The sequence below is a fragment of the Protopterus annectens genome, chromosome 6.part0 (assembly GCF_019279795.1).
Source record: "Protopterus annectens isolate FY-2018-M chromosome 6.part0, PAN1.0, whole genome shotgun sequence".
Classification (NCBI taxonomy): domain Eukaryota; kingdom Metazoa; phylum Chordata; order Ceratodontiformes; family Protopteridae; genus Protopterus; species Protopterus annectens.
In genome coordinates, this window is record NC_056737.1 from 39,217,892 (window position 1) to 39,244,160 (window position 26,269).

At 43.8% G+C, this 26,269-nt stretch overlaps 1 protein-coding gene across 3 annotated transcripts in view; it reads left to right on the forward strand.

Moving 5' to 3' along the window:
- EIF2AK4 (eukaryotic translation initiation factor 2 alpha kinase 4) overlaps positions 1-26,269 on the forward strand; it is a 3,701,979-nt gene that overhangs the window by 1,700,104 nt on the left and 1,975,606 nt on the right. For all 3 annotated transcript variants that reach the window (XM_044073832.1, XM_044073831.1, XM_044073833.1), the window contains one exon: positions 8,947-9,026. In XM_044073832.1, coding sequence (XP_043929767.1) covers positions 8,947-9,026 — 80 coding nt within the window. The remainder of the gene's footprint in view (positions 1-8,946; positions 9,027-26,269) is intronic.

The following is a 26,269-nucleotide window of genomic DNA, read 5'->3' on the forward strand; positions in this document are numbered from 1 at the left end:
TTTTTTTGCCTTTAACAGGGCATTAATAACCTGCTCCCTACACGTCAACTGTGGATCCAAGGGTGTGGTCTATCTTGGTTGCTGTTACGTGCCATGCTTTTTACATTGGGAAAACCGAAAGAGTGTTTAGGAGAAGGGTTTACGAACACTTCAATGACATCAATGTAAGGAAGGAAAGTAATGCCTTTTATAAACATTCCTTGACGTGTAAGGACATGGACATAAATTTATGGTGTTGGAACAGGTACAACCGGATATAAGAGGAGGTAGTTGGGAGTCAAAATTAGAATACCGTGAGCTATTTTGGCAGCTCCGGTTAGACGCTACTAGATACCCAGGTCTGAATGACACCCTTAACATCACTAGTGTTTTGAAATTGAGGCAAGCTCGTCTATAACACAGTTTAGCACAACTTGACATCTATTGTTTTATTCTCTTTTGAATCCATAAGATTTCATAATATGATATATGAAATGTTGTAAATTGGCAACTCAGATAAGAAATGTTTTACAATGCCAGTTAGTTACTCTAGGCTTTAAATTGGAGTTTTGATTTCACCCCTGATGGTTAAAAGGGGTTACTGCACTTATTTGTATTATAAAACTATAAAAATATTTTACAGAATTGTTTTATGACACATTTTAATAGTTTGATTCAATTTTAAGTTCAATATGCTATTCAGTCGCCAAGACATTTTTAGAAAATGAATTATTTTTAATGATAATAAGAATGTATTTTAGAATTTCCTTATATGGTGATTTTCCTGTTGGGAAAGGTTCACAGGAAGTCATGTGATGACTCTGGAAGTATTTAATTTGAATGAACTTCCAGCAAGGTTGTTTGCCTTAAGAAAGCTCGCATGTGGTCGAGTGAAAGCGCTTGGAAGATATTGTGGATTTTTACTTTGCCTGGTTACATTAAAGGATATTTTTGGAGACCCAGCAGCTGTTTGATTTCTTCAGCTGCTTATTTTGAAAGCTTGTATGACTGTATATCTTTGCTTGAGAGCAGGTAAATGACTAAATTCATAAATAATGGTCCAGAAATGTGTCTTGGCTCACTGCCATCAGAACCATACAGTGCAACTCTCCTCTGCGCTCTCAGTTTCTTAGGTCGAGTCAGAAAAAGAGAGTTAAAACTTGGAACAGATTTTAAATAAAGATGCTAGAATAACAAGGTTTCCATTTGTAAGCATTTTCTGAAGGTTATAAAATTATTCGGTGACTGAAATTCACAAAAATTTGCCAAATTGCTAGAATTTTAGTAGCACAGACCAAAATACCTCTCAGCAACTTTGCTCAAGAACCCAGGACAAAGCCATAAATAATGAGGAGACAGAGGCCCAAAAAGTAGCACATTTTTAGATATTATTTTATCTATTTGTTAAACAAGAAAACTTGCTAGAGAGTCTCTCTCTCTTCAGGGCTGACCTGGGAGCACCGTCTGGTAAACTGACTTGCTTAAAGTCACAGAGTAGGCAAATGGCAGTAGAAGGATTCAAATCCTGTACTTCAGACTGTAGGAAACCGTTTAACATCTCAGAACCTTAAGTGCCAGATAACACTCATGCACTTAAAACGCTAACAGTATAGTTGTTGCATAGACATTTGTATTCTGAGTAATAAGAACTATGAGCTTCTAATGACTAACATTGTTCATTGACCGTAATCTTTAGTGAATTACTGGAATAAAGGTACAGGGCATAAATATGAGGCAACCTACTGTAATTTACTTAAAATAACAGAATGAATTTTGCAATTTTCTGGAAAAAAAGCATTATGAAACTCAGACTTGCATTATCAAGTGATTTATTAGAAAAAAAAAAGTTAATAAAGGTATGGCAGTAAATTCAGAGGATTAAGATTCTAAGCTCTTAATGAGCTACTTCCTGTGGCCAGGTCTACAGGGTTTGAATTATTTATTTATTTATTGCATTTGTTAACTGGGAGAGTCCACTGTGCCTATAAACAGCCCATTTTCAGTGAAGGCCTAGGGAGAAAAGCTCTGCATTAATTACGTACAAAAGTAAAAATAATAATACACAGAACAGAGTGATATGAGCATTACATTCACATTTAAAGAAAAAAATAAATAGCAAAAATAGTGATAATGTTTACAACTAGGTATAAATGTGGCAGTAAAAGATGACCAATATTTAAATAACACATGAGAATAAATATATCTAACATTTTTGCAGAGTGAGTTGACTACAGGGTATAAAGAGAGGTAGCAGTAGGGCTATAGGAAGAAAGAGTCAAGTTAGTGATACAGCAAGAGGTCAGTGTGGTAGAGCGAAGGAGAGATGGTTGCAGTTGAATAGTTAAAGTTGGGACTCCAGAGAGAGAATTCAGGAGTTGGGGTCATGTGTTTGGGTACAGGAGCATAGCCAGTGGGAGGAGAGATGTAATATGAGGGATTTTTTTAAAGGAGCCAGGGTTGCTGATAGTTCTGAGCGAAGGAGAGAGATTATTCCATAACTTTGAGACAGTATGAGAATACATTTGGCCAGCTGAAAGCTTGGGTTTCTCGACAGTCATTAGCATTTTGTTTGCAGACCTGAAGTTGCGATTAGGATGGTACATAGTCAGTATGGAAGAGAGAGAAGGGCAGGTTTCAGGTCAATAGATTATCTTGTGGACTGTAGTTAGTTGTAGATAAGTGAGATGGTGAGGGAATTCTAGCCAGTTTAGATGATGCAGAGAGGAGCAGTGGTGGGTAGAAAATTTAGCATTAATAACAAATTTTGCATCTTTGTTGTAGCAAGAGTCAAGTTTAGTTTTTAAGGAGTGTAGATTGGTGAGTTTGGGGACACCATATAGCAGGGTTGGAAGCAGGAAGGATGATGCCAGGCCTTTTTAGTGGGGAGGCTAAGAAAGTAGTTGTGCCTGTAAAGGGCATTAAGCTTCCAATGTTTTTTTTTTGTTATTATGGATGTGAAGGTCAAAAGTTAATTTGTCATCAATGATGATTCCTAGCAGTTTAGTACTAGGGACAACTTCGATTATAGTGTTGTTTTGGGAGTGAGCAGTAAGTAGTGACTTGTCAACAGGAGTAGATTTTGTAGAGGTAAACAATGAGTTTTGTTTTATGGGGATTGAGGTTGAGATGGTTTTGAGACATACAGGTTTCAGTGGAGTTAAAAGCTTCTTGGGTGAGATGCTGTAATACAGTGGCAGATTTTGAAGAGTAGATGATATTTGAGTCATCAGCATCTTGGATGACAGTGCAGTGGGTCAGAGTAGTATGAAAGTTATTGACAAATATACTGAATAGGAGAGGACCCAAACTTGAACCTTGGGGAGACCCCTGTATTTATATTGATGAAAGGGGAGGGAGAGTGCTGCCATATAGTGGATTGCTGCCTATTGCTGAGGTAGTTAGTAAACCATTGTAGGGTAGGAGGAGATAGGGCTAGGTCATAGAGTTTAGTGAGCAGTAGGGAGTGGGAAATAGTGTCAAATGCCTTTGACAGATCAAGAAAGAGTGCAGAGACAAAGGAGCCAGTATCTCAAGCTCTATTTATTGTGCCTAAGAAGGAAATGAGGGCAGTGTTGGTGCTATGTCCAGGCCTAAAGCCATGTTGAGTGGGGGAAAAAGAGTTGGTGTTTTACCAGGTGACTTGGGAGCTCAGTGTGAATGCACTTCTCTAGTATTTTAGAGATGGGGGAAAGAATGTCGATAGGACAGAAGTTTGAGATGTCGGTGTTGTAGCCACCTTTGTGAAGAGGGAGGACAAATGCTTTTTTCTAGGTATCCGGTATGTATGATTCCTGAATGGACCTGTTGAGGAGAATTCTGATGGAGTATGCAATGGAGGAGGCTGCAAGTTGTAAGTATTCTGCAGGTAAGTTATCTAGGGCGTTAGTGCATGGATTTAGTTTGTGAAGACATTTTTGGATGGTAGATGTAGGAATAGGTGATGGTGAGAAAATAGGTAGAGGATTTGAAGGGGTAAGTTCTGATGGTGTTACTTGTGGGTCTGGGTTGATGGGTGGGAAGGTAGTGGCAAGTTTGGCAATGGTGTCAATGAAGTATGAGTTAGTGAGGCTAGCTCTGAGGGAGTTTTTTCTTGATTTGGGCATGGAGTATTGTTAGTATCAGGGTGGAGTAGGGAGGTAATTGCTTCCCAGAATTTCTTGGGGTTTTGTCTATGCTGGTCTTGGATAGCTTGGAACTATTTTTTTTTTATTTTTGACAACTGTTCGGCTGAATTGCGAAGTTTGTATTGCATGAGGTTGGAAGGTGTTTTATTTTTTTGCCAGGCTCTCTAGGCTTTGTCCCTAGAAGTCATAACTTGCTTTGTTGACTTTGCAAGCCAGTTAGCATGTTTTGCTTTAATTCTTTTTAACCGGAGTGGGGCAAGACTATTTAGGATCGATGAGAAATGTAGAACTGAAGAATTCCACAGCTTCACTGAGTGGAAGAGATTTCAGAGGACTCCAGTTCATGTTCTGCAGGATGTTATTGAAGGTATTTTGGGAGAAGTAGGATAGATCTCTAGTATGTCGATACTGGTGAATGTTTGGTAATGAGATGGGTTTATGTGTTATAAATGCTGGAGAGTAGTAACTAATACTGTCAAGGAGTATGCCAGAGGAGGTAATTTTGTCTGGATCAGTAACCAAGATCCATTCCAAGACTGAGCCTTTGTTTTTGTTGTCTGATCTGGTGATGTCAGAGATTAGCGGAGCATAAATGCGAAGGTTGATATTAGTGAAGGGGTTATTATTGGAGATATCTAGCCAATTGATATTAACATTGCCTAGAATAAGAGTTTCTTTTTTTATGTTAGTTGTCCAGGCAGAATTTCTTCTAGAATAGGAGTGCTGTTGCCTGGGGGAATGTATATGACTATGATGCACAGGTTCTTGCAGTTGTTTAGTTTTAGGAAGGTGACAATCAGCTCTGCAGTGGAAAAGAGGGGAATTGGTTTAGAATAGGGAATTACTGTAAAGGTATTTGGAAATAGTAAGGAGGTGCCTCAACCTTTTTTATGAAATCTGTCAGCTCTGAGGCAGGAGTAGTGGGGCGGTAGAAATTCAGAATCTTTGATATATGGTTTTAGCCAGGTTTCAGTAATGGCTGTGAAGTCAGGTTTGTGTTGATTCAACCATGCATGTAGCTGAGGATTTCTATTTCCAATGCTTTGGCGATTAATTGTGCTGAATTTTAGGGATTTATTGGAATTAGGGTAGTTGTGATTGGGAGGAGATGGGCCGGGGTTAGGGTATATATCACCACGTAGTACTAGATTGCAGACAATTGGGGAAGTGCTAGGTAGGGGCTTCTTTTTTAGATTATAGAGGTATTTATGGACTTGGTAGTGAGGAGGGCTGTGTTGTGTGGTGAGGAGGCTCAATTTCTTTTGTAAGATTAAATCAGTTTTATAAAGACTACATCAGATTGCAGAATAACTGGGGAGGGTGTGCGAGATGGGTGAAGTAGAATGAGAGGGAGGGGGAGGTAGATGAGTAGCCTGAATTGATGACAGTCATAGAAGAAGAGAGATAGAAAGTACACACGAGGAGAAAGATGTTGAATATAAGAGGCATAGCTGTGCAGTGTTTAATGAGAGAAGGTTAGGATGAGAGTTGTGCTGTGAGAGTGATGATAGGTTGTATAGATAGGACTGTGGGAGTTTTAGAGTGTAAGAATTTGGAAGAAGAAATGGATAAAAATAGGGGTGTGTGAACATGGGCAGCTATGGATATTTGGTGGTGGGTTTAAAGGAAAGCTGTGGAGTTGGGGAAGTGAGATGAGGTAGGAGTAAGAAGAGAGGAAGGGGTGGTGGTAATGAAGATGGTTGTGTGTCTGTTAGCAGGTGGTTTTTTTTCTACCTTCATTGGCCAACTGTGCTATTCTGAGCATGTCTCTTAACCAGACAGAGCTCAAAATTGTTCTAACAAATAGATTAAAAATGACAGAAAAAAATAGAATATTTGCATTTTCTGAATAATAAAAATTACTGATTTCTTTCTTAATAGTGTGATTTATAAGCAAGGCGAATGTTTGTATTTTTCTGAATAACTATAAATCTTAATGACTGGTTTCTTTCTAAACAATGTGAATTATAAAACTCGAGTGAGTGAGTGACAATTACCAGAAACTGTTTCCTCCTTGTAAGCAAATCTGTCTTGAGCCTTGGGTTTAATTTCTTTAATAATTTGGTCCAAGGGCTTGGAAAACTTGAGCTACACCCACACACTAAATCCATCTGGAACTCAGCTGTTTCCTATGTGTAAACCGCTCCATCTCGAGCCTTGGGTCTGATGTTCTTAGTAACTACACATGCATAAACTCTAGCTATAACAGAAAGATCGGATTTTTCTTAAAGGGGGGAGCTTTTCCAAAACCATTCAGTAAATAAGACAACCTTTCTAAAACAGGTGTAAACAATGAGCAAACACAGCTAGTGATCTAGAATGTCACGCAGTAAACACATCTAGCTGTGACAGAAAACAGAAACAACGCCGGCTTTTCTAAGACATCACCACTGTGTTATAGTTCTAAGGAAATCTCTCATTGGTTTGGGTGTAGAGCATTCATGTCAATGAAAGAAAAGAAACCTTAGCAAAACCAAGCAGAAGAATTTGGGGTTGGGAGATGTGGTTGGGACAGTTTTTTTTTTTTTTTTGTTTGTTTTTTAAACAGGTATGTGAGATGTGGGAAGTACAGCTTCGCTTCTTTCAGTCTTTTTTGTTACATTTATCGGGGTCACCTGCCAGCACTGGACCCTAGTTAGCTGCCTATGTCAACTTGTGTGGGGTCTGACCCTGGATTGGGCTACAAATCACCTGCCCTTACTTGGGGGGAAAAATAAAATACTAAAATATTGAAATGATTCAGTGCCTTTTAAGATGAATAGAAGCAGACAAGTAGAAAAGTCAAGGGTATGGAGAACAGTGGCACTGGCACTGGCAGTGGCAGTGGACTGGGTAACACCTGTCCTTAAGTGAGTATATAGATTGGGGTGGTGAAGAGCAAGGATTAGAGTGTGTCGTTGGGGGAGATGATATTGACAAAACAAGTTATCAGGAGAGTAGTGCTAAGTTAGTGTTATTCTACAGGTGTTTAGGAACAGAAAAGTCTCTGGCTGTGAACAAGACTTCAGAATGCATATATGCAGAAGTGGAGGGTGACCTGAGACAGTGAGTTAGAGCAGGGTAGAGTAATGTAATAGAAAGAGATTGAAGTAGTATGCAGAGGGGAACGATGCATACTGCTTTCTTAGTCTGTGCTCAGCACTGAGGAGGACCATGACACCAAACGGGTACACAGTACAGAAATAAATGCAATTCCAGTCCACAAGGGGGGGGGGGGCACAAATATTGGAGACTCACTGAGGAAAGAGCATCCAGTAAAGAAATCCACAGGCATATGATACGCATAATGGGGTAACATAGAAGCGGATGGCTCTGTAGAATCTAAATGCTGAAGAATAAAACAGAAGAAATCCTTCTGCCCCTGGAATCAGTTAGTGAGTTGACTAACTTGAGTACAGGGCTGTCTGAGGCAGGCCAGTGGCTGCCAAAGTTGTACTGTTTTCCACAACACTTGGCAGCAGAAGCAAGCTGATGTACACTGGTAATAACTACCAACAATGAAGTATGTACATTCAGTTTTACACATTGGCTGTGCACATTCGTATGAGTTCATTTAGTGCTGCTCATTGAAGGAAGCTTTCACTTACTACTGCAGACATTGGGGAGCAGGGGGCAAGCTCATCTTCATGTAGTGTTCACATAGTTGTGTGTGGCAGAGTAGAATCGTAGTGCTCAGTAAGGCTGTGTAGGCATCTTTGTGATACATTGTCAGGGCTACAAGAGTTGATACAAACACAAACATTCACACTTAATCAGAAGTCAGACATTCATAGCACTGCTCTCTCTGTCCTGGGGACTGTAAGATGATAAGCAAAAATAAATGCAGGACATAGAGAATAGTTATAGGTTGTGGAAAGACAGCATTTGTAAGTAAATATGCCTTTATACGAGGAAGGAGGTGGTGAAGAATTTAAAAACAGAATGCATTAGTGACAAGGAAGGACAGAAGAGTAAGGAGTTAAGATAGCAATAAAATGTTTTAAGAAGAGGAAGGGATGGGTCACATGACCTCAGGGAGCATATGAAGAGTACCATTTAGTACTGTGGTCACTTATTTTTTTTAGTAGGTTTATACTATGGAAGGCAATAGTACATCACCCAGCATAGTTCAGCATTTTCAGATGTGGTAGGTAACAAGTGAGACAGTGAAATGTACTAAAATCACTCAGTTATGACAGAAATGCCAGCCAATCTAATGTTTGATAAAAATGTTTAATTTTCAGAAACATGACACTGATTATACCTTACAACATGGACAAATATATTGAAAGTTATATATTGTTTGTCAATGTATAGACCTAATTACAGCTTAGAAAAGGGTATTGAAGTTCCCTTTAATATGATGCTGGTTGCACTTTCATTCCAAAACCCTTTCTGGTGCTCATATCACTCTCACCTATTTTATTGCCCCCCCCCCCCCATTTCTGTCCCTACTTCCTTTTTTTTAATATTTTAGTACTTTGTGCGTTGATTTGTGTGTCTATAAATTGTATGTGGAGCTTTTCTTTTTAAGCCTCCATCTGAAAAATGTATTCTGTTCAGCAGTGCTTTCTAGTAAACACAAAATAAGTTGGATTTTTTTTTTTTTTTAAGTAACAACACATGCCTCAGGTGCTTGTACATATTATGTGGGTTTACATTACCTGTTAATCAGAAACAACTTAAAAAAAAAAAATTTTTGGTTTTAAGAAAGAGTTTCTGTTGATAGATTCTGTTGTGATAGAAACATTACATAAAGTTCTGAGACTATATTTAAGGACCCCTGTAAAATGAAATACTGAAACTCTCACAGAAGTGCTGTTGTATTAAGTTAGTGCTTTTAAACCCGTTTTCTTCAACACAGGCAATTTGACTGGGATGGTTGGAACTGCCCTATATGTAAGTCCAGAAGTTCAAGGAAACACTAAGGCTTCTTATAATCAGGTAAGAATTTAGATATTATTTTGTTTTTGTATTTTCGAGAAGTATATGTGAGTCCCTGTAACAAGTGTTTCTCAGCCCGACTTTTAGTTTCTCTGATACATCATATATTCTGTTCAGCATGATGCCATATAGAGGTTGTATCAGAAAGAGTGGTTTCCCTGAGATGTGCATCTGTAAATACAGTAAGAAATGTACATACTTGGCTTTTGTTTTGTTTGATTTTCACCATCTGGGATTGCCTGTTCAGATCCGAAATGTTCTCCATTAGATATCACGTTAGCCAGTGAGCTGTGTTAGACCTATGCAGTCTTAGGAATGTATAGGCTTGCTGGTCTCGCTGCATCACTTTGGTGAACTTAATTAACCTTCTGCAGTGTTCTTTAAGTGTGTGCATGTTTGAAAAAAAGTATGGTAAAAATTGTGTTTTTAAGGAAATCTTTTGGAAAAGAAACTGACCTCAAACTTACCTGAAAATGGACTGGCAGCCCTTCCAGCTACAATTATGACAGATGCCTTTGAAAACGTGGCTAATTTTAGAAGGTTTGACTGTTTAATTTTGATTGTTATGTGTGCTATTTTTTTTTAATCATAGCCATTCGCTACATACCTAGACCACTGCAAGCTGTGCATTAAGATTAAGCTTCTACCATGGAACTTTTAAGTCTGATGTGTCTTTTTATAGCAGTCTTGCTTTTTCTTGTTTCCATGAACAGTTGGAAAATTATTTTGATTGTTTGGTTGTCATTTGCAACCATGGAGTCGTATTTTAGTTGCAGTGCAAGGTTCATAAATCATGTATATCACATTATAGACCTAGCATCAACATCTGCCTGTAATACTGAAGGATATGTGACTCAGTGTCTGAGCTACGTCTTTTAGTAAGTGCTCAGTGAATTAAAGTGCAGTTAAATGGAATATGGCTCATTCAAAGAGGGCTCCAGGCACTAATTATATACAAAGTACATGGCGCTTGGGCTGGGGGATGTTGTGTAGCAGTAATCTACAGCTGTGGTTAATTCTGGATCTGATGTCAGTCTTCACTTAATCTTTGACTGCGGGTTTGGTTCTGAACCTCGGAACCGACTCGGCTGTTATTCCAGCTCGTGCCTTCCAAAAACTCTCGAGCTAAGCTCTACCATAATGCTCCTCACAAGATTACCTCAGATCTCATTTGCTGCTCCATAGTGCCAGACTTTCCTCAGAGCTCTTGAACAACAGCATAAAAAAAACTAAGTTTCTTATAGCTTTTCTGATAAAACTTTGTTATTTGTTCAACTACCCGCTTCTCTTCGTATCTATCTCATTTCCAGTAAATGTAACGTACCATTGCTGGTGCTTCTTCCTTTTACCTTAAGTGGTATTTCTTAAGTGCCATTGTTGGTACAACTTTTCCTTTTTTATGTTCTAATCATTAAAAAAACTCCTCCGCTAGCTCTCTCAGCTTTGTGTGCGTGTGCGTGAGACTTGAGATGGCAGAAAATCCTAAAGGAACTTCCAGTTTCAAAAGATGCCAGATGTGTGACAGGAAACTTCCAAACTCTGACAGACAACTCTGTGTCTACTGTTTGGGTGTAGTACATCTGCAAGAAGACTGTGCTGTTTGTCAGAGTTGTAGTCAGGGGGCTCTAGTAGACCATAAAAACAAATTGATTCTGAAAGGACTGCTAAAATCTGATTTTGACGAGGCCTTATAGGATCATAGGATGTTACTAGGCTAATGGCCCTGGCCAACTACAACCCTGGTCAAGAGTTTTATCACCAAAAATAACACCTCAGTCAGTACGTCACCCTTGTAAATGAGGGATAAATGTGGAACCCCTGGGACAAATGTGTGGTTTCTCATCCACTCATCAAGGTTGCACTTGAAGAGGGTCAGCGAGGTACTCTGACATGTATGAGAAGTCTATTCCAGAGATGAGACAGCCTCGGGAAACAAACCTGTCTCTCCAGCAGGTTTTGTTGATGTTGCATATTACATTTAGGTCTTTCAAGCAGGTAATGCACGAGGACTTAGACTTACGGATATGGAGCATCTCTAGTAGGGCAGGGTCCGATAATGCCATGTAGGAAAGAGACAGATCACCTCTGAGCAATCTGTATGATACTGAATAGAGGGATAGTGATTTGAGCCTGTCCGTAGGACAGGTGTTGGAGGCCATGGATTCTCTTTGTGAGGTGTTTCTGCGGTCTTTTGAGTTGGTGCAGGTGTTTGGAGAGGTACATACCAAACAGGGCTTTATACTCAATTATAGACCGAATGAGGGAGAAGTACAGAGAGGTTCTAACCTCCTTTTCTCTAGATGCAATCCCTTTACTTATGAGATGAGCTAAGTAAAAGGCTTTTCTGACCACTGCCGCTGCATGATGGTCGAATGTGAAATGTTGCCAACCTGAGGACCAGGTCTGTCACCACAAGTTGTGTGCTTAGGTGGTTGCCGCTGATGTGGTAATCAGTAGGGGCCATGTTTTTGCCATATGGTATGATAGTACATATTTTTGCGTTTTAACTTAAAGTCATGATTTTGGCATCAATCATTTGTTGCTATGAGACCCTCTTGCAGTATGTTAACATCATTTGGAGAGTCGGTGACAGCACCCAACTTACAGTCATCTACAAACTTGATCAGCCACAGGCCCTTTGTCTGTGCCTGGACCTCTGAGAAGTAGATGCCAAACAGTAGGGGTCCCAGAACAGATCCTTGGAAAACACCACTAGTGACAGGTCTGCTGTGCGAGGTGGTGGCACCTATGTTTGACCTTGTGGGTCCTATTGGTGAGCCAGTTGGCCACCCACCTAATGAGATAGGGATTTTATGCCAAGTTGTGTCAGCTTTTCTTTGATGCCCGAGTGGGGGATTGTGTTAAAGTCCTTGGCCAAGTCAAGATAAGCTGTATGTACTAACTTTCCCTTATCCAGGGTCTTGATGACAGTCTCAAAGAAGTCAACTACATTCAACAGGCAAGATCTGCCCCTGACGAATCTGAATTGGGTGGGGTCAAGTGCTTTGAGATTGTCTATGTCCTTGTTTATGAGGTCTATAATAATACCATCCATGGCTTTACAGATCAGACTTATCAAGCTAATGGGGCAATAATTTCCTGGGTCAGTAGTGGCACCGTCTTTGTACAAGCGGATGACAATGGCAGTTCTCCACTCTGCTGGAATGAAGTCTGTAATTAGGCTGTTGTTGTATAGGGTGCTCAATGGCAAAGCTAGTTCTTGCTGGAGATGGTGCAGAGTCCAGCCTGGGATACTATCAGGTCCCATGGAAGCTGTGTTCTTTGCCTTGGATAGGGCCTTTAACACTTGCTCTATGGAGATGTGAGGTGTGGGACAAGTATTGGGATGTCGAATGGCCCTCTAGGGAGGGATAGGATGGTAACATTTGCGCTGAACCTATCAGCTAGCAGGTTGGTTAAGTCAACAGGATTAGTGTAAGTGGTTACCGTTAAGTACTAATTTAGAGCAAGTCTGGGCTTTGCCATGGAGGTTCCTGACATAACTGAAGAAAGTTTGTGGTTTCCCTTTGTTTCAGAGGCTAGTTTCAATTCATAATTGGCTTTGGAGGTTTTTCACTAGTGATCTAATTTGCTTGTTGAGACTGAGAATGGAGTTTTTCCAGTTTGGAATTTGCTCCTTTTTACCCTTTGACAACAGTTTCTTCCTTTTGTTTTAAAGCCTGTTGATGGAGGATGTCTACCAGACAAGTTTGTGTTGCCTTGAGGAGCAGGTTTTAGTTCTGTTGGGTATGACTGAGTCCATGCAGTTGTACAGGTGCTTGTATACTGCATTGGCGTACTGTTCAGCATAGTTGTCTGCATCCTCTGAGGGGAGCACTGGTGTGAAGCTACTGATACCCTCTCTTAGGAGGTTTTAGTCCTCTTTTGAGAAGTTTTTTAGCCTAGTTACGGCTGGGGGGGGGTAGGAGTTGGGTGGGATAGAAACTTCGAATGACACAGACCGATGATCAGCTGTCACTAGGGAAGAACATACTATGGGAGTGGTGCAGTGGTCACCCATGTTGGTGAGAACCAAGACCAGAATGTTATCTCCCCCTTGTGGGGGATGAGACAAGCTGGTCTAGTGCATTAGAACTGATGAAGTCAAGGAATCATTGGGTGAGTGGATTAGTGCAGGAATAGTTCACCCAGTCTGTGGTGGGGTAGTTAAAGTCACGAAGGATCAGGGTGTTAGTGTGTACTTTGATGGAGTCAAGTAGGTCCAGGTAGGAGTGAGTGTCCTGAGTCATGGAGTGGGGTCTATAGCTGGATATAACTTGGATGGGTGTTTTGCTAACTGTCAGTTGCACCTGGAGTAATTCCAGGGCATCATGCTGGCAAATCAGTCTGGAAGTGTGCCTTTCCTTAATGAAGATGGAGACATTACCACCATTAGTCTTTCTGACTCGTTTTGGTGTCAGAAAGTGTGGAATCAGGTATAGCCTGGTAAGGCGGGGGTACTTTCCGCAGCTGGATCTAAGACTGATGTTAGATGATCTTCCTGTTTCACTGTTGCAGTTATCACATTTGGGTTATCCCTGCCAGGGTAGCCCTCGGCCACCCTGAATACCAGAGACTTAGTATTTTTGCATTGGTTGCTGTCGCTTGAGGACTGACGTCAAGTCGTCAGTAGTATAAAGTAAGGCAGCTAATGCCATTACATCAGTCTTTCTTGCCATGGAGCCCGAAGCAGTTCGCACGAGTGCCAGTTGGCCGCTACCTGAGTTTTCGTCTACCGAATTGAAGTTGAAGTCTTTTAAAGCTAAGTACCCTGTTGGGGATCCTTTTTTCTTGGACTAACCGATGTCAGATAAAGTTAATAATTGTCTCACCTGTGGAAAGCAAATGCTACACCAAAACTTCCACTCTTACTGCGTCATTTTTTAGGCCCAAACCACAATGTGCCACAAACTTCTGTGCTTTGTTCAACGCCAGAACTATCCATCGTCAGGCCCTTATTGTAGCCAGATATTTTCGTTTACAATCCTCGAATTCCGATATGGCTTCAGTAAGCCATCCGACAGCAGATCTTCTGAAACAATGTAAAGATAAAGAGAGAGACAGACCGTACAGGTCCAAACCTACCGAAGACGCTTTCCGTTAAGCTAGTCGTCAGTCCTCCGGTGCTCAGTGAGGCGCTTTCGCAGCCCCTGATGCCCACTTCAGTTGATTCACAGGCAGCTACTGAGACCCTTTCAGAGTCCGGTATGCCGCAAAACTGTTCTCCAGCTAAGAATCCTGCGGTCGTCTCTATCTTGGATGGGTCTGGAGATGCTGAGCAGGCACCAGCTTCAGAGGAAGTCCTTTGCACTACCGACTCTCGACACAAACTGACGTCTTCTTTCATGACTACCATTCTTTCAAAAACGACCGAATTTCTCAGGCCAAGGGTTCGTACCACACCCAAGAAACGGACGCCCCACTCTCAGGCACCTGCTACTTTGCCTCAGTCTCAAATGCTTAAAGTGGCAGAAGACCTTATCATGCTGATCAAGGGAAGCCAAAAGGAAAAGAGATTTAGCCCCTGTAGTTTTAATTGAACAAGAGTCAGATGAATGTGATGCATCTGACTATGAAGACATGCAACCCCTCTCCATTTATGAAGATTCTTATGCAGAGGACTCCATTCCTTCAGCCTCTCCCCCAGAGGATTTTTCCTTTGGGGAAACCCAGCATACTTTAAGGGAGCATTTCCAATGGGAGAGTCAGGACTACCCTCAGTCTAAAAAGAGACTCAGGAAATTCCTAGATCTTCCGCAACACACACCCTTGGCTATCCCCCCAGTCCTGGATGTTGTGGAGGATGTTTTCCATGAATCCAGCTTGACTCCTGATGCCCTACCTCACACTCCCAGAAAACCAGACAGGTGCTATAGAGTCCCTGACTCAAACAAATATCTTTTTAAAAATCCAACAGCTGACCCTGAGGTCATTTCTCAAGGGCCAAAAGGGGAGTAAAACAACCTCTCTAAGAAACCCACCCCCTCAGACAGGGATTCCCAAGCATTGGACAGATGGGGGGAAAAAAGTGTAAACCTCAGCTACTCTTGCTATCAGGGCACTAAATTGCCAGTTCCATATGCTGAAACTTCAGTCACGTACCTTGGAACTCCTTAAATAAAGAATGTCTTCCTTTCCTGCTTAGGCAGAATCTAAAGATTTACAAGATTTAATGCATTTTGCAAGTCAAGTAACTAAACACACTTTGCACTGTGGATGTTCTTCGTGTTTCACTTTTGCAGTCATCACATTTGGGTTATCTGCTTGCAGTATCCCTCAGTTGGTCTGATTCTCAAAGTTTTGGGTTCTGCGTCGGTTGCGGTCTCATCTTCCGTGACTTCAGGTAGTTAGGGGTATAAAGCATGCAGCCGACACCAATACATCAGTCTTTCTTGCCGTGTGGTGCCCAAAGCAGAAGCGGTTCACAAGTGCCGGTCGGCCGACTCCTGGAATTTTTGATGTTAAGTTGTCAATCTCACCTTCATTCTTGCTGGATGGGTTCGGAGCCGATCCTCGGCTCCAACTCGGCCTATACTAAAGCTCGAGAGCTAATTTTACCGGCTCGAGGCAACCCTATATCCCATGATGCTAGGCACTAACTACGTAGATCTCGTTTGCCACTTTCGCTAGCGAGCTGCTTTTTTTACCGGCTCCACAGGTCAGTGAAAAATTTCAAATTTTTCTACTCTTTTCTTAGGATTTTTCCTCTTTATTTTAAAAATAGACTAGCATCTTAACCTCCTTAGTATACCACTTCCATTGGGTTCCCATTTTGTTAATCCCTAATCCCAAAAGTTATATCCCTCCCCTGTTAAGGTTAGGCCTTAGGCCCTTTCCGTTTTTTTTCCCATTCCCTTTTTTTGGGACAGTTAGTTGTGTGTCTGGTTTTGTTAACCTTAATTTTGTTCGTGTGTTACTGGGTGTGTGTGTTTTAACTTTCCAAGGAAGATTTTTCTTCCCTTGACAGCTTAATGTCTAAAGACATTAAAGTCTCAGGCTTCAAGATGTGTGACTCGTGCTGTCAGAAAATGTCGCTGACAGACGGTCACACTTCTTGCGTGTATTGCCTGGGACCCCTGCACCTGCAGGACTCTTGTTCTGTTTGTCATGCATTCAGTCCAAGAGTCCTGCGGGAGCGCATGAATAAGTTAATTTTGAGGGGCTTATTAAAGCCCGAAGGTTCCCCGGCTAAGTCCTTGCCGGGGAAACCTTCGAAGCCATTCAAACTGTCGGCTCCGTGCTCCAAGCCTTCGGCTGGTGGCTCACCTACTGCATTACGATCAGCTCCGGCTGGAGCCGATACGTCTATGTTGCAGTCTTCTGCATCGGCTCCGGCCGGAGCCGATGCCTCCAAGACTCTGTCTCCAAAGTTGGCTCCGGCCGGAGCCGATGCCTCCAAGACTCTGTCTCCAAAGTCGACTCCGGCCGGAGCCGACGTGTCTTTGGCTCCATCGGCACCACTAGTCTTGGTGCCATCTTCCACCCGCAAGAGATCTAGGTCTCCGTCCCTGGAGTCCATTCACTCTGCTCCGAGATCGCCTTTGCTCTCGGAGCGAAGCCATTGGAGCCATTCCTCTCGGTCTTCCAGGCTTTCAGACCATGACCTCGAGAGGGTGGTTAGCAGACTCCTAAAGTCTCGGGCACTGGCCCAAATGCTTCATAGCCCGTCTCAACAGACAGTGGCTATACCCATACCATCTACGATTCCTCCTCCGACTCTGCCCCTGAGTTCGAAGCCAGAGCTCCTCGGAGCCGCGACCGTCGAGACATCGGAGCCGATACCTCCCCCTTCGGCTCCGTTGTCTGCTCCAATCTCTTCCATGGTCCCATCCTTGGAGGGATCCGGGCACTTGGACTTCCTCGTCGGCTCCGAGGGGGCGAGTGGCATCGGACCCTTGTCCGACCCCGTTCTCCCTCTCGGAGCGTCGGCGCTGGTGAGTTCAGCCCCGACATCGGCTTCGGAGCCATCCCTCTCAGTGCCAGCTGGGGTTCCTATTTCTTAGGAGCGGCTGATAGGGGTGCCTTCGAGGTCGAGGAGCGTACTGGCCCCAGTGCCTGCTCCATGGTCAGCTCCATCAGCTTCTCCCACTGTAGTGCCTTCTGCGGTCTCTACCCACTCTCTCATTCCCAACCGTAGAGATCCAACGCCTCAGGTTTCCCCATTGGGAATATCCTCCTCTTCCGAGGTTTCCCCTGATCCATCAGGTGAACCCCTTCGAAAGAGGACATGTAAGAGGAAGCATGTGGACTCCCCTGAGTCCATCACATCTGATACCGACTTGGATGAGTCGGAAGGGTCCCCCTCTGAGGATGTCTCCTTTTCTGACATCCTTGAAATCCTCAAGCAGAGGGGGAACTGGTCTACCCTCAATCCTTCCGAGGACGAGTCGGTTTACCTGGAAGCATTTGATTCTCGACCTTCCACCTCCTGGGTGTCTCTGCCTTTTGACCCCCTCATGGAAGTGGTGGTGTGGAAGGCATGGACGGCCCCTGATACGATAGAACCCACCCCACGGAGGCCTTCCAAATTTATCACAGCCCCGTCAGATAAACCATTTTTAACTAAGGGTGTCCCAGTTGATTCCATGGGGGTGGCTGCAGCCACTAAGAAGGAACTTGCCGATCCTTCAGTGCCTATCCATCCTCCTAATAAGGAATCTAGGGCTATGGATAAGTACGGCAAGCGGATGTTCTCTTCAGCGACCTTCGCCATGCGGTCGCTGAATTACTTGTGCCATTTCACCCACCTTCAAAGAGACATTCTCAAAGAAATGGGTGATACCCTACAGGATCCAACAGCTGCGGGGTCTCAGGACAAAATCAACTCCCAGCTAGGAACCCTAAATTCCATTGTCAACTCCTCCATGCGGCTTATTTCCTATACAGCCGATGGAGCGAGTAGAGCTGCAGGCACAGGTGTGGCTTTAAGGCGTCATGCCTGGATGCGGCTTTGCATCTTCGCAGACCCCTTCAAGGATTCCTTCAGTAACTCCCCCTTTGATGGTTTGGCGTTGTTTGGACCTCAAGTGAAGGATACTTTGACCAGATGCGAACAAGATGGCAAGACTCTCTCTGCCATGGGAGTCCGTTTTTCAACCCCGTCTAGACCATATCCTAAGGGTCAAAAGGGTGGAAAAATGTGGTTCTGCAAATCACAGGGAGTCACGCCTGACGCAAGAGGTCAGTTCCCCCCGAAAGGCGGGGGGGCAACAACAGACGCCACCCTACAGGCAGAGGAGGTCCGCCGAATCAGGGTAACAGAGAGTCTCTCTCTGACAAAACCCTTCCAGCATCCCTGAGAAGCTGCCCGACTGTCCACCTTCGGAAGCAGTCTGGGAAGGTTATCGCTGTACCCAGAAGCCTGGCTTTCTCTCACACAAGACAAATGGGTACAGTCAATTATATCTGAGGGTTACAAAATTCCCTTTATCCACACCCTAACTCAGCCAAAAGGGCCCCTCCCAGATGTTCCACCCAGTCTAAGGGAACAAGCAGTACTAGAAATATCAAAACTGCTAACAAAAAGAGCCATCCAGCCAGTCCCAGCAGACCAACTAGGATCCGGAATCTACTCCAAGTTCTTTTTGGTACCAAAAAAGACGGGACTGGAGGCCAATATTGGATCTCAGCAGACTAAACAAGTCTGTAAACAGAACGAAGTTCCGGATGGTCATGCTACAGTCCATTCTACCCTTTCTGGGTCAGGACAATTGGATGTGCTCAGTGGACCTTCAGGATGCGTACTATCACATCAAGATGCACAGGTGCTCCAGGAGGTTTCTCCGCTTCCGGCTGGGGGCCAGTCACTACCAGTTCAGGGCCCTGCCCTTTGTTCTCACTACAGCCCCCCGAGTGTTCACCAAATGCATGGCAGTGGTTACGGCTCACCTGAGACATCAAGGATTCCAGGTGTTTCCGTATCTAGACGACTGGCTCCTTACTGCCACAACCAGGCATCAGCTTCTTCTTGCCAGAGATTACACCATTCAAACTTGCAAAGGGCTAGGTATCTCCATAAATTTCGAAAAGTCTGCCTTGTCGCCTTGTCAGTCTTCATAGGCGCCACCTTTGACACCGTACAACTCTCAGCAAAATTAACCGAGCAAAGAGTTTTAGATATTCGAAATCACGTTCATATCCTCCTTCAGAGCAAAAGAATCCAGGCCAGGTTTATTCTAAAAGTGTTGGGTCTCATGGCGGCAGCCATCACGCTACTTCCCCTTGCTCGCTTTCACATGCGGCTCCTTCAGTGGATGCTCTTCTCCCAGTGGTCCTTTCAACAGCTTCCTTTGACACACAACATCTTAATAACTCTATCTTGCAAGAAACATCTGTCTTGGTGGATGGTCTCCCCTCAAGTCCTTCAGGGCAGACCATTTGTTCCTTCCCCTCCGGTCGCCACGGTCACATCGGACGCCTCCCTGATCGGGTGGGGGGGGGCATTTTCAGGGCGGGACAGTCCAGGGCACATGGCAACCTTTTGAATGCCACCTGCACATAAATGTCCTGGAGATGAGAGCAGTGCTTATGGCGTTGCAAGCCCTCCAAGACTCTCTTCCCTTAGGGACAATTGTAATTCAGACGGACAATATGTCCGTAGTGTGGTATATCAACAAGCAGGGCGGAACCAAGTCCTATCCCCTGTGTCGAGAGGCACTCAGACTTTGGCAATGGGCGATCTCTTCTCAGCGGTTTCTGATAGCAATGCATATCCCCGGGAAGTCCAACATCATAGCGGACAGGTTGAGCAGAGCTATTCTCATGCCACATGAGTGGTCTCTCAAGCAATCAGTAATGGAGGAGATTTTTCAGAAGTGGGGTCTTCCTTGCTGCAATCTTTTTGCAACACCTCAGAACATCAAGTGCCTTGACTTTTTCACTCTCTTTCCCCTTCCAGGTCATCCCCCCAGAGACGCTCTAGTCCACGATTGGCCTCTGGGACTTCCATACACTTTTCCCCCTTTCCATTAATCACTCAGTTGATTCAGAAAGCTACTGCCTTGAGAGGCAGGATGATCCTCATTGCCCCTTATTGGCCTCGACAGATATGGTTCCCGTTCCTGCTTCGTTACCTTTTGGAACAGCCTTGGCATCTGGACCCAGTGCCAGATCTTTTGGCCCACCAGTCAGGGCAGCTGCACCAATCCCTCCAATCTCTCAACCTCACAGCTTGGTTGCTCCACTTCCATCCCTAGCCAGGCTTCCCCTGGTTTCCAATTCTGTCTGTGATATTATTGTAGCTTCCCTTAAGTCCTCTACCAGAAGGATTTATACTAGTAAATGGAAGCGTTTTTCCTTCTGGGCAAGGGCTAGGAATATAGATCCCTTCACTGCTCCTATACAGTCAGTTCTAGATTTCCTAGCTGAAATTTTTCATTCAAGCTCTTCATTCTCCACAGTAAAGGTTCAGTTAGCGGCCATTTCAAATTTTCACATAGGCCTATCGGACTCCAGCATCATGTCCCACAAGCTTTGTAAAGCCTTCCTTAAGGGTATCTTTTTACTCAAACCCCCAATCAAAGACCCCCCCAACACAGTGGGATTTAAATTTGATTTTAACATCCTTGATTCTTCCTCCCTTTGAACCTGCGGCTTCCTGTTCTTTGAAGTTGCTCTCTTGGAAAACTCTCTTCCTAGTTGCCATAACTTCTGCTAGGAGAGTATCAGAACTCCATGCCCTTTGCATTCGTCCTCCTTATCTAGTTTTCCACAAAGACAGAGTTTCTCTCAGAACTAACCTGTCTTTTTTGCCCAAGGTGGCTCCTCAGGCAAATTTAAATCAATCTATCGATCTTCCAGTTTTCTTCCCTAATTATTCTAACAGGGCAGAGCAGAAACTGCATTATCTGGACGTTCATAGTCAGCTCCGTTACTATCCGGACAGAACTAAACAAACTAGGAAATCTGATCAGCTTTTTCTGTCCTATGCGGAAGGTAAAAATGGCCTTCCGGTATCCAAAGTAACCTTGTCTAGATGGCTGTCCTGTGTGATTACCTGTATCTATCAACTCAGAGCTAAAGAATTACCTTCTAAGCCAAGAGCCCAGTCAACCAGAGCTTTAGCTACATCAACAGCCTTTCAAGCTAGATTGCCAATAGATACTATTTGTGCAGCAGCCACATGGGCTTCTCCTCGTACCTTTATTACACACTACAAATTAGACATGGCCTCCAGAAATAGGGCAAATTTTGGTTCCACCGTTCTCAAGAGCCTGTTCCGATGAGCCACCCGGGATGAAGGTGCTAGGGACGCGGTCCCATCCAGCAAGAATGAAGGCGAGATTGACAACTTAACATTGAGAAGTTATGTACCTACCATAACGTTCCATGTTAGTTGTCTTCTTCTCGCCTTCTTTCTTGCGTCCCACCTGCCATCCCACTAGCCTGGATAGACCGAAAGGATTCCCCATTCTTATCGGGGTCTTCACCTTACACAATTTGAAGCTTAAACTGGTTATCCTTGGGTAGCTATAGCTTCAGGTAGTGGCACATGGGGAATTTTTCCCCTTCTCCTTCTCTCCCTTGGGTTGGGCGGCTAAAATTGCTATGTTCTCAGCTACCAAACGAGATCTGGGTAGTTAGCGCCTAGCATCAGGGGATATAGGGTTGCCTCGAGCCGGTAAAATTAGCTGTCGAGCTTTAGTATAGACCGAGTCCCATCCAGCAAGAAAGAAGGCGAGAAGACAACTAACATGGAACGTTATGATAGGTACATAACTTCTCATTTTCGAGTTTCAGAACCAAAGTCTTCAACTAAAGCTAAGTACCCCGTTGGGGAAACTTTTTCTTGCTCCTTTCCAATGTCAATAAAAGTTAATAATTGCATTACTTGTAGAAAGCAAATATCTCACAAAGATTTTCATTCGTACTGTATTCCTTGCTTAGGCCCTGACCACGACGTACCTTGCTGTCGGTTTTATGTTTTATTTAATCAGTGCACTATCCGTCGTTTGTATATTTTCGCCTCTAAATATTTCGGTTCTCTGTTTAATTATCCAGAAATGTAGTCCGTTAGCCATCCGACTACCGGGATTCTGAAAAATCGCAAAGATAAAGACAGAGACAGGCCGCCGAGGTCCAAAGCTGCCGATGACGCTTCTCCTGAGCCAGTCACCAGTTCACTGGTACTCAGTGAGGCACTTTCGCAGCCCCTGATACCCGCTAGTTCAGATTCGCAGGCCTCTACTGAGACCCATTCTGAGTCCGGTGTGCCGCGAGATGCTTCAACTGTGGAACCTGCAGATGTCTCTACCTTGGATGGGTCCGGAGCCGCTGTACAGGCTTCTGAGGGTGTATTCAGGCGTACTGACTTGCATATTAATCCAACACCATCTTCTTCTTCTTCAAGGCCTAAAACTCAAACTATGCCTAGAAAACTGACGCCCAGACCGCATGGTCAGGCCTCTATGCCTAAAAAACAAATGATAAGAATGGCTGAAGACCTTATTACTTTAATCAGGGGAAGCCAACCTTCCCTCTCTGAGAGACCTAGTACTGAATTTGCTTATGATGCTTCTGACCAGGATTCTGAAATTTCTGTTTCCTTTGATGACCAGAATTTACCCTTATCTACCTATGAGGATTCTGATGCAGAGGACTCTATTCCCTCTGCTTCACCCCCAGAGGATTTCTCTTTTGGTGAAACCCTGCATACTCTTAGGGAGCACTTTCGCTGGGAAAGCCAGGATTACTCTGATTCTAAAAAGAGGCTTAGGGATTTCTTACTCCTGCCCCAACACAGGCCTTTAGCTATCCCTCCTGTTCTAGACATTGTTGATGATACCTTTTCGGAATCTAGCTTGGCCCCTGACTCTTTACCTCCTGCTCCCAGAAAACCTGATAGATATTGCAGGATTCCGGACTCTCACTAGTTCCTTTTTAAAAATCCTACTGCGGATCCTGAAACCATTTCACAGGGACCCAAGGGCATTAAGGCTACTACTGCCAAAAATCCTACTCCTCCTGATAGAGACTCCAGGGCGCTGGATAGATGGGATAAGAAACTATACACTTCTGCAACTTTGGCCATTAGGGCCTTAAACTGCCAGTTTCATATGTTAAAGTATCAGCAGCATATTATTGGATTGCTTAAACAGAAAATGATGTTGATTCCTGACTGTGCTCAAAATAAGGATTTACAGGATTTAATGCATTCTGCTGAACAGGTTGGAAAGCATACTTTGCAATGTGGTTTTGATTCACTAGAGGCATCTTGCAGGGCTGCTGTCACTGGGTCTGTACTTAGAAGGCATGCTTGGCTTAGGGAGCAATCTTTGCCAGATCATGTTAAAGCTGAATTGCTGGATGCTCCCTTAAATCAGGACCGCCTGTTTGGCAACAAAGCAGAAGTAGTTCTTAAAAAGATGGAAGAAAAAGCTAAATCTATGCAAACTGTTAAAGATTTCCTAAAAGTACAGCCTCCAAGATTTAGTAGGCATTGGCCCTCTAAGAATTGGTCTTTTCCTGCCTCTTCCAGGCCTTCTCAGTCCAAACCCAGAACCAGCAGAACACCCAGGCTTCAGTCCCAGGGTACGCACAGGACTAAGCAGTGGGGGGCTCCCACTTCCAAATCAGGGAGTAGTAAGACTCCGCCCTATACTTCTCAACTGACTGCTCCTTTAGGGGGAAAGATTGCTCTGCAGGCAGTAAACTGGGAACTCGTTACCCAAGACAAATGGGTTTTAAATGTAGTTTCCCAAGGATACAGATTTCACTTCCACACGTTACCAACCCCAAACGGTTGGCCAGATCTACCCCCAAATCAGTGGGCAGAGGCTCAAAAGCAAGTACTCTCTCTCTCTTAAGCATAATGGCTATTCAAACTGTACCAGAAGAGGAAAAGGGACAAGGTTTCTACTCAAGACTTTTCCTGATACCCAGAAAAGACAACTCATGGCGTCCTATCCTGGACCTTTCTATCTTAAACACCTTTTTTTTTTAATTCCAAAATTCAAGATGCTAACTCTTCACCAGTTACTTCCTATGCTAGGCAAAGATGCATGGTTGGCAAGACTGGATTTAAAGGAAGCCTACCTGCACATCCCAATCAGGGAATCTTGCAGAAGATACCTATGTTTCAAAGCAGGCTACATGCACTATCAGTTCTCTGCACTGCCCTTTGGCTTATCTACTGCACCCAGGGTATTCACAAAGTGCCTAGCTCCAGTTATTGCATTTTGCAGGCAAAGAAATATTCAAATATACCCATAGGTGGACGATTGTCTAATTCAGGCAGAAAGCCAGGACATACTTTTGAATCATCTGGCATTTGTACAAAAGGTGCTAACTTGTTTGGGGTACACCATAAACGAAAAGAAATCACATGTGGTACCCTGTCAACAAATTATATTCCTGGAAGCAAGCTTGAACGCAACTTCCCAGATGGCTTTCCTCACTTGAGGCCAGAGAAACAAATTCATTTGACAACTTACTTCAGACTAATGGCCACAAAATCCCTGCTATCTGCAAGGCAAATACTGCAAGCCTTGGGGTTCATGGTCTCCTGCATTCTATTAATTCCATATGCAAGTCTGCATATGAAGAAACTACAATGGTATCTAAAAAGCCTATGGTGTCAACATTCTCAGGATCTAGAAGCAATGATTCCTATCATATTTTGCCTACGGTTAAAAGTTCCTTTGGTGGGTAGAGACCTGCCACCAAAACAAGGGACTACCATTCACTCTACCCTTTTCTGCCCAAACCCTAACAACAGATGCATCAGACTATGCATGGGGGCTCACCTGGCAGGGAACTGCATTCAGGGCAAATGGAACCCAAGTCAAATGCACCTGCATATAAATTAAAAAGAAATGTTAACTGTACAGAATGCTCTGACAGCCTTCAATGACCACATTCTTCCAGGACAATTAATGATAAAGATGGACAACACCACTGTTATGTGGTACATAAGCAGGAGAGTACCCATTCTTACCCCCTCTGCAGACTAGCCATGGCTCTGTGGAACACAGCCTTGAGCTACCAAGTGCATCTACAGGCTCAGTTCCTCCCAGGAAAACTAAATACACTGGCAGACAAACTAAACAGAAATCTCATGGACCCACACGAGTGGAAACTGGAACCAAAGACTTTCAACATGTTGATAAGCAAATGGGGGAGCCCAGATATAGACTTGTTTGCCTCCCCCTAGAACTACCAATTGGACAAATTCGGCACAAGGACTCCCCACAAACAAGCTTGGAAAGTGGATGCTCTGTCCTTGGGCTGGAAAAATCTATAAGTTTATGCCTTTCCTCCTCTGCCTCTCCTCTCCAAAGTACTACTAAAGATCAAACAGGATAAACCAAGGACGATACTGATTGCACCAGACTGGCCACGCCAACACTGGTACCCCCTCTTGCACAGTTTGTCACTGCTGGCTCCATGGCACCTGCCCAGACCCCTACCCTGCTGTCACAGCAGGAGAGCCAGATTCTGCACCCTCAGCTTCAAACCCTGAACCTGGCAGCCTGGCTAATTACCTGATCTCTCCATTACCATCCCTCAGTAAACAAGTGCTGGATGTCATTTTGGAGGCAAGGAGGCCTAGTACTAGAAAATCGTATGCTGAAAAATGGAAAAGATTCTGTGCCTGGCACCAAACTCAAGGGATGGGCACAGCAGTGCCCAATTTACCTCAGATTCTTCAATACTTAACTGAGATGCTTCACAAGGGCCTTTCGTTTTCCTCCATCAAAATTCACGCCTCAGCCATTTCAGCTCATTACAACACAGAATCACCCCTCTTCTCACATCCATTGCTCAAGCAGTTCCTCAGAGGGGCCAAAAACTTAAGACCACCCAGGAGAGCCCCAACTCCAGTCTGAGGCCTTAACTTTGTATTGGAAAAACTCACTCTTCCTCCTTTTGAGCCAGGTGCAAGTGCAGAGATAAAATTCCTTTCTTTGAAAGCAGCTTTCCTTTTAGCAATTACTTCAGCAAGAAGGGTATCTGAATTACAGGCTCTTATAGCAGTGGAGCCTTTCATCATCTTTCATGCGGACAGGGTGTCCCTCAGGACCAATCCTTCTTTCATGCCCAAGGTGGTATCCAGTGTGGCGCTTAGTGAGTCCATTCATTTGCCAACCTTCTTTTCTAATCCACAGAACAAAGGGGAACGAATACTGCACTCAGATGTGCACAGACAACTTAGATTTTACTTGGACAGGACGAAACCTGAAAGGAAATCTGAACAACTGCTTGTGGCATTTGCTGCAGGGGCAGAGAGGGGAAGGCTATTTCAA